General features: G+C 43.2%; 1 protein-coding gene across 1 annotated transcript; it reads left to right on the plus strand.

The window, feature by feature from the left end:
* The first annotated feature begins 3,169 nt into the window (after window positions 1-3,169).
* Window positions 3,170-6,370, plus strand: LOC118095002 (vomeronasal type-2 receptor 26-like). Its single transcript, XM_035135839.3, has 4 exons — window positions 3,170-3,760; window positions 4,366-4,593; window positions 4,702-4,828; window positions 5,472-6,370. Exons 1-4 carry the CDS (start codon window positions 3,170-3,172, stop codon window positions 6,368-6,370), a joined length of 1,845 nt encoding a protein of 614 aa, XP_034991730.2.
* The last annotated feature ends 2,761 nt before the right edge of the window (window positions 6,371-9,131 follow it).

Consider the following 9,131-nt stretch of genomic DNA (forward strand, 5'->3'; position numbering starts at 1 on the left):
ACAGCAAAAAATACAAATTTATTTAAAGACAATTATGAAACCACCTGGAAAAAAATTAAAAAGGATTTGGAAACATGGACTAGATTGAAATTATCATTTCTAGGAAGAATAGCAGCAGTAAAGATGAACGTTTTGCCCAAAATGTTGTTTCTATTTCAAAATATCCCTGTAATTAAAGGGCTTGGACAATTCAAAGAATGGCAGAAAATATTATCAAGATTTGTATGGCTGGGAAAGAAACCTAGGATTAAAAACAAATTATTGATTGGCAAAAAGGAAAAAGGTGGCTTTGCCATGCCAGACCTCAAGCTTTATTATGAAGCATCCTGCCTTTGCTGGCTGAGAGATTGGATTCTGTTGGATGATACAGATATTCTGGATTTGGAGGGATATCAGAATAGTTTTGGGTGGCATTCATATTTATGGCATAATAAGACTAAAGTACATAGAGGCTTCCTTAACCATGTAATCCGAAGATCAGTTTACGAGGTGTGGGAGAGAAATAAAAATTTATTAGAAAGGAAGACTCCATGGTGGGTGTCACCAGTAAATGTATTGACGGTTAAAAAGTTAAATATGGATGAGAAGGTGGTGGCCTATGAAGAAATTATAGTGGAAACAGAACAGGGACTCAAGTTCAGGGCCGGCTCTAGGTAGAGTCCCGGTGGCGCGGGGCGCCAGGGCGCCGGGCTGGTAGGCTGGGCGCTGCGTGGCAAAGCCGCGCGGAAGCCATGCTGCACCCTGCGAGGGCGGGGGCACCGGAACGATCCCCACCCCTCAGCGCCAGGGCGGCCGACCTGCTCAAGACTGTCCTGCTCAAGTTAAAACCATACGAGCAGATTAAGGACAGATTTAAAGGTTGGATACAGTATCACCAAGTATATGTTTTGTTCAATGCAGAAAAGAGGAAATTAGGCGTTGAAAAGAAGAAATCCAAATTCCAAATTGAGTTGCTAGGAAGTAAAAGTAAATTATTGTCAAAAATGTATAATTTGTTATTGAATTGGTATACTAAAGACAAGGAAGTGAGAGGAGTTATGATAAAATGGGCAATTAATTTTGGATATAATATTGAGTTTGATGCATGGATAAAATTATGGAATGGAATTTGAAATTCACGGCATGTACTGCATTGAAGGAGAATGTAATGAAGATATTCTATCGCTGGTACCTGGCGCCTGTAAAACTGGCAAAGATGTATAGAATGAGGGATTCGTAGTGTAACGTCCTCAACCTGGTCACCTAGCTCAACTGGGGATCCGGAAGCAGATGTTTGTATAAGCTCGACAACATACAAATGTTTTCAGGAAAAAAAATCAAAAATTACAGAATGTGGAATAACTATTGAGGGAGGCAGGAGTTGGAAAACTGGGTAGGTTAGGAATATGATGGAAAGGAAACTTGTGGTTGATACTAATAATACAAATCAGTGCCTGGTTTTACCAACCAGGAGACTTCATCATTGCCAGCATTATAGCTCAGATATATAGATTTTCCATTCCAATCACTTTCAGAAAACTCCCTTCTAATGACATCTTTGAAGACACTGTGTAAGGCTTTGGCATTTGCTTTTTGTTCTTCTAAATGTTCCTTTGTAATGTCATGTATCTGAATGTCATGTATCTGCCACATCACCCTTCAGAACTGAGATGATCATACCATTTTATGCTTAGGAGTATATAAGAATTTCCAGTCTGTAGGGAAGAAACTGTGAGACAGCAGTGACTGGAGATGAGGATTACTTTTTAGTTTCGGTCCTTGTCTTTCTCCCTCCCTGCACCAAATCACCAAAATAATAGCATTTATTATTTTCTAGGGTTTAGTGGAGTTTGTTAGCTGTACAATAATGTATTCAGTAAAAATGCATGGAACTGAAGAGAAGCATATGTCATATTTGGAAGAAATCCACTCTCACAATAACTCTAATTGCAGGGTGATGACCCACATCTACCAACATATCCTGGCTTTGATATTTGCTGTCAAGGAGATAAATGAAAACCCCCACATTTCACCTTTCCACAGGTAAGATGTAGGAAAGGTTAACAAGCAATTTGCTCATCTCTTTATTGTAAAGGTTTTCCTTTAAACGTTTTATTTGCAGTGCGAGGCATCCAGAATTGGTGGGGTAAAAAATAAAAAATCATTATTTTAATATTATTTTTAAGTAGGAGTATTCTTTATTAAATCCCTACTGGATCAAACGAGGAGCCTATATAGCCCTGCCTTCTGTTGTCCAAGAAGCTATCCAAATGCCTTTTGGAATTCCACAAGCAGGACATGAACCAAACATCACTCTCCACACTGGTCATTCCCAGCAATTGGCATTCAGTATCTAATTCAAAATGCTGTATGCTTGTGCATAAGATTCCACAGATAAGATGCATGCAATTTGATTGCTAAAACCTTTAACATTTGGATACATTCAACCATATATAATATATAATTGAAAATGAGATATAGCATGCAACATTATCAAATAAATAACAAATCCCAACATATAGTAAAAACGTTTAACAAACTCCACATGATCGGTGAGCCTGTGTCCATTCAAGGTTTCAAGTGTTTAAAAAATAAAAGAGAACATTAATATTAAAAATGAACATGACACAAAGGACCTTCAACAGAATTTCATTATCTCATGCTGTAACACAACAACTGACTTGTGTTAGTTAGTTGTAAAGCCAATAATAGATGCAAAAATATGAATTGCCCTTCCTGTGAGTAAATCATATTATTTCTATGAATTTCCAGATGAATTAACTGTCTGTAAATATAGATAATAAAGCTGATTTGCAATGCAGGTTGAATAATTTTGTTTGCTGTATGTCTGTATGTCTCCCCCACAGAAACAATGTGGAATTGGTCTTTTTCTCCTAACGTCGCTTTTTAAAATTTCCATTAGATCATATATGGCTCTCCGGCAGTGATAGATAAGAAAACCCAAGCTGCTTTCTATCACCAAATGTTCCCAAATCTGAAGCTTCAATATAAGGCAATTCTCCGGATACTGCTATATTTCAAGTGGACATGGATTGGAGTAATTTCTACACAGGATGACAATGGAGAGAGATTTGAACAGAATGTGATGCACAAGTTTGCCCAGAGAGGTATCTGCTTTGATTTCATTGCGAGAATTCCCAAAATGTCTTTTTCCAGTGATATTGTAGACATGGTGGAAGAGGGATTTGAAATGAAAGAAAGCATTATGAGGAGCACTGTGAATGCGTTGGTCATGCATGGTGAAATCGAGACCATGCTCATCCTGAGGACATTCTCCCATGTTTTAGCACAGGAGCTTCCCTCAACACAGAGAAATGGTAAAGTTTGGATTATGACAGCCCAGATGGAGTTCACTTCCTTTCCTTTACAAAGAGATTGGAACATAGACTTCCTCCATGGTGCTATATCCTTTGCTGTCCACTCCAGTGAGGTTATAGGATTCCAGAAATTTCTTCTGTTGAGAAACCCTTCTTCAGAGAAAGAAGATGGCTTCCTTGGGGTTTTCTGGGAGCAGGCATTTGGGTGTCAGTTCCCCAACTCTATGGTAGACCTACAGGATGAAGACATCTGCAGTGGAGATGAGAAGCTGGAGACTCTTCCTGCATCTGTTATTGAAATGAGCATGACTGGCCACAGCTACAGTGTCTACACAGCTGCCTTTGCCGTAGCACATGCATTGCAGGCCATGCATTCATCTAGATACAAAGGCCGATTGATAGTGGATGAAGGAGTAAAACTTCAGAATCAAGAGTTATGGAAGGTAATGTCCTGAATATAGTAAGAACAAAGGAAGGATCCTGCTGGTTCAGTCCAAGGGCTTCCTGTAGCAGCCAGCGAGATAGCTTGGGGAAGACCTCAAGCAGGACATTCTAGTTGTAGTCTTCTCCCACTATTTTTCCCTAGTGCCTGGTTTTCAGAGGCATGATGTCTCTGTTTCCTGAAAATGTATATAGCAGCACTGAATACTAGCAATAGATTTCCTGCTTCCTCGGTGAATTTGTCAAAGCCACAGGGCTCACCAGATTCAAATGATTATAAAAATAGTTGAAAATCTGTGTACATTCCAAAAAGAGATAATGATGAGCATGGAGTAGAGTTTTGCTGTTTTTCCCTTCCATCACAGCAAGTGTGTGTGAAATAGCTGTGGATGCAGTTGTGGCTATTCCTCCCTGTCACATTCTGCTGCTGGCCCGCCAGGGTTAAGATTGCTTTATTAAAAGTGGTATGTGCACATCTTACACTCTCTATATCTACGATTTCCAGGAATAAAGGTTTTCAAGCGTTCTGTAATAAAGTGGGTATGATCACCAGTCTTTGACATGTGCATTGCCTTTGTTTTATTTTCTTTACCCTGATTATCTTTAGCTTAACCACTTTGTCAAGAGGATAGTATTTAATAATACTGTTGGGGAAAAAGTTTCCTTCAATGAAAATGGAGAGATAGAGACTGGATTTGATATTATAAACTGGATCACATTTCCAAATCAGTCCTTTCAGAGAGTAAGAGTTGGAAAGATAGACTCCATGGCTCCCCAAGAAGAAGCGTTTAGCATTTGTGAAGAAGCCATTGTGTGGCCCAGCAGTTTTAACCAGGTGAGATCCAGGCGCCATATCCATTACTTCCAGAGTTATTCGCAATTCCAAATGTTTGTATACAAGCTTGCAAAAGAGAAAACTTTCTCTTCTTTCATTTGTGGACAGGTGCAGCCCCTTTCTGTTTGTAATGATAAATGCCCTTTGGGTTACCATAAAACAAAGAAGGAAGGGGAATCATTTTGCTGCTATGATTGCATACTGTGTCCGCAAGGGAAGTTTTCCAACCAAACAGGTAACACGTATCATGCCTAGAGCCTATCAAATGTACTTTCACTCGTGTATTAAGACATTTATGTACATTACGTTGAAAAAATAAAATCATAGAATTGTAGTCGGAAGGTACCACAAGGGTCATCTAGTCCAACCCCCTGCAATGCAGGAATTTTTTCCTAAGGTGGGGTTGAACCCATGACATTGTTGAAATATTATGCTGATATGCAGCAACGCCTCAGAGCCGTCGTGGCTGCGGCCGTGCCTTGCCTCGCCCTCGCCCGCCCTGCCACCCCCTCTTGCCTGCCCGACCCTCCCATCCTCTTGCTGCATAGTTCCAGCATCACAGCGTCACCCAGAGACACCCACAAATATGAGTTATCCCTCTCTCTATTTCTTCCTTTCTTCCCTCCCTCTTCCATCCTTAATTAAATAGGGGGGCAGATAAGCCCCACATAGAAAGCCCATCAACATGGGGGGAATGACTCTTTCAATACTTGAGATTCAGTGAACGATTGTGCCTCACTGCATAGAAGCTTGAATTTTCTTTTCCAGACATGGATGAATGCCTTCAGATATTTAATATTTTGTCATTTTGATTTTGATTATTTTAGTAGAAAACAAATTGTGCTGCACTGCATAGAAGCTTGAATTTTCTTTTCCAGACACGGATGAATGCCTTCAGTGCCCACAAGATCAATACCCAAACATGGAACGGGATTCATGTATTCCAAAGGACATCAGTTTCTTGTCTTATGGAGAGCCTTTGGGGATCACTTTGGCAGTTCTTGCTCTTTCCCTTTCTTTCATCACAACGTTGGTGCTTTGGGTCTTCATTAAGCACCGAGACACTCCCATAGTCAAAGCCAACAACCGGAACCTCACCTACACTCTCCTCACCTCCCTCCTTCTTGCCTTCCTTTCTGCTTTGCTCTTTATCGGTCAACCAGAGAAAGTGACATGTCTCCTTCGGCAAACAGCATTTGGCATGATATTTTCAGTGGCAGTTTCTTGTGTGCTGGCCAAGACAGTCATTGTGGTCCTTGCTTTCAGAATCACCAAACCAGGATCCAGCATGAGGAAATGGGTGGGGAAACAACAGGCCACCTCCATTGTTCTTTCCTGTACCTCGATTCAAGCTGCTCTTTGTAATGCATGGCTAACAACTTCTCCCCCATACCCAGATATTGATATGCACTCTGTGACTAAAGAAATTGTTCTACAATGTAATGAAGGGTCAGTCACCATGTTCTACTGTGTCTTTGGCTTTATGGGCTTACTGGCCATTGCCAGCTTCACTATAGCCTTCTTAGCCAGGAAGTTACCTGACAGTTTTAATGAAGCCAAGTTAATCACCTTCAGCATGTTAGTTTTTTGCAGTGTGTGGCTGTCCTTTGTTCCCACCTATCTGAGCACAAGAGGAAAATATATGGTGGCTGTGGAGATATTCTCCATCTTAGCCTCCAGTGCTGGTTTACTAGGTTGTATATTTTCCCCAAAATGTTTTGTTATTCTGATGAGGCCTCAGCTGAACAGTAGGGAGCAACTAAGAAGAAAGGATTGACAAACCTAACATTCTGTAGCCCATATCCACCTTAAATAGCTCTTTTTCATTTTAGATGAGCTTTGATAAAGCAATGGGATATTTGCAGCCATGTTGGTTATTATCCCATTCAATTGATAGCCATCTAATCATATTTCGGGAACTATGTTACTTTTGCATTTTTATTTTTCAAATTTTATTTTCATTTTCCACTAGAACACCGTTTATGCCCTTGCTTCATTAAAATTAAAGAGGATCTTATATATTACCTCCTCTATTGCCCCATTTACTCGGGCTTTAGAGACACGATGCTGCAAACTATACCCAACTCTATAATCAATCCTGAAGATAGAGTAAAGTTTTTGTTAGTTGGTGCTAACCAACGAATTACCCATGTGGTACCAGTCTTTGTGATGAAGGACATGAAAGCCAGGGAAAGATTTATAGATGATAAAGTAAAGACTCCTTCATCGTCTGTTTAACTTGTTGCTTGTTTTCCTTCTCTTCCTGTTTTGTGGGATGAAGGCTTTGTTGGGATAGTATGTAATGAATTTTAACATTTTTAATTATTGTCGTGTTGATATTTGTGTACAGGCATGGTCCTCACAATAAACGGTTTTGTTGTTGTTATATTGTTTATTTTATGTTTTGTTTATGGTTTTTTTAATGTATCAATATAAAATTGAATAATTTTTTTTAAAAAAAACATTTCAAATAAAAGAAATACACATTTAATATTGACTCCCCTCCCCCACCCATGGTGCATTTTATTACATTCTTTCCCACTGCATATTCTAATTTCTCCCTTTATCTTTTCGCTCCTAATCTTCATATGCCAATTTTTGTTTTTACTGCTGAATTTATTCTGTTACTGTCAACATCTTAATATGTTTACAATGTCTCTCTAAATATTCCATAAAGCATAACCAATCTGATCTCTTTTTCTGTTTTTCAGTCTTGCCATTTCTATATATTCTATTAACTTTGACTGCCATTCTTCCCTCCCTCTCTGACCATACACCGTTCCTGCAGCTGAGATTTGTGTTCCCTGGGTAAAATTACATCTGTTATGCCTAAGAGAAAACCTTTGTTTCAGCCAAAACTCTTTACAGATACCGTGTTTCTCCGAAAATAAGACACCGTCTTATATTTATTTTTCCTCAAAAAACCACACTATTGCTTATTTTCAGGGATGTCTTATTTTTTTCCTCCTCCTCCTGCCGCGGCCGGCATTGCTGCTGTGCCTATCACTATGTCTTATTTCCAGGGTATGGCTTATATTCCTTGAATACTTAAAACTCCTGCTATGACTTATTTTATGGCTACATCTTATCATACATACAGGGTATGTTTAAGACAATAACCAATGGTCTTACATCCAACCTAAAACGTTATAGGTTATCTAGGTTCGCCAGACAACAAAGAGCCGATATAATGTGTCTTCAAGAAACCCACAAACCAAAAAAAGACAAAAAGCCACTACCGTGTTTCTCATATTTTAAGGCATCCCCAAAAAATAAGCCATGACAGGATTTCTAAGGGTTGGTGAAAAATAAGACATACCCCGAAAATAAGCCATGTCGTGTAGCCCCGACCGAGCGAGAGGCGAAGGCGCGGGACACAGCAGGAGCTCCCTGCCTGCTTCCCCGAGCCGTCGCGCATCGGGGGACAGAGCCGAAGATCGGCGGGCGCTCCTTGCTGGGCTTGACAAGCCCGGCAAACAGCGCCCGCCGATCTTCGGACCTGTGCTGTGTGACAGGCAGGGGTGGGGGGAAGCGGAGATCGTTCTCCGCTCTCCCCCCACCCCCGCCTGTCACCAAAGATCGGCGGGCGCTGTTTGCCGGGCTTGTCAAGCCCAGCAAGGAGCGCCCGCCGATCTTCGGACCTGTCCTGTGTGACAGGCGGGGGTGGGGGGAAGCGGAGATCGTTCTCCGCTCTCCCCCCACCCCCGCCTGTCACCGAAGATCGGCAGGCGCTGTTTGCTGGGCTTGACAAGCCCGGCAAACAGCGCCCGCCGATCTTCGGCCCTGTGCTGTGTGACAGGCGGGGGTGGGGGAGAAGCGGAGATCGTTCTCCGCTCTCCCCCCATCCCCGCCTGTCACCGAAGATCGGCGGGCGCTGTTTGCTGGGCTTGACAAGCCCGGCAAACAGCGCCCGCCGATCTTCGGCCCTGTGCTGTGTGACAGGCGGGGGTGGGGGAGAAGCGGAGATCGTTCTCCGCTCTCCCCCCATCCCCGCCTGTCACCGAAGATCGGCGGGCGCTCCTAGCTGGGCTTGACAAGCCCGGCAAACAGCGCCCGCCGACCTGTGCTGTGTGACAGGCGGGGGTGGGGGGGAAGCGGAGATCGTTCTCCGCTCTCCCCCCATCCCCGCCTGTCACCGAAGATCGGCGGGCGCTCCTAGCTGGGCTTGACAAGCCCGGCAAACAGCGCCCGCCGACCTGTGCTGTGTGACAGGCGGGGGTGGGGGGGAAGCGGAGATCGTTCTCCGCTCTCCCCCCACCCCCGCCTGTCACCGAAGATCGGCGGGCGCTGTTTGCTGGGCTTGACAAGCCCGGCAAACAGCGCCCGCCGATCTTCGGACCTGTCCTGTGTGACAGGCGGGGGTGGGGGGGAAGCGGAGATCGTGCTCCGCTCTCCCCCCCACCCCCGCCTGTCACCAAAGATCGGCGGGCGCTGTTTGCTGGGCTTGACAAGCCCGGCAAACAGCGCCCGCCGACCTGTGCTGTGTGACAGGCGGGGGTGGGGGAGAAGCGGAGATCGTTCTCTGCTCTCCGCCCACC

The sequence above is a fragment of the Zootoca vivipara genome, chromosome 12, assembly GCF_965207765.1.
Source record: "Zootoca vivipara chromosome 12, rZooViv2.hap1.1, whole genome shotgun sequence".
Taxonomy (NCBI): Eukaryota; Metazoa; Chordata; class Lepidosauria; order Squamata; family Lacertidae; genus Zootoca; species Zootoca vivipara.

What these genes read in the sequence shown, in the direction of transcription:
- LOC118095002 (XM_035135839.3), top strand. Translation starts at nt 3,170, where the DNA reads ATGGTGGAAGAGGGATTTGAAATGAAAGAAAGCATTATGAGGAGCACT. An exon ending in AGAATCAAGAGTTATGGAAG is followed by an intron (nt 3,761 to 4,365) that starts GTAATGTCCTGA and finishes GATTATCTTTAG; the next exon opens with CTTAACCACTTTGTCAAGAG. An exon ending in GAAGTTTTCCAACCAAACAG is followed by an intron (nt 4,829 to 5,471) that starts GTAACACGTATC and finishes TTTCTTTTCCAG; the next exon opens with ACACGGATGAATGCCTTCAG.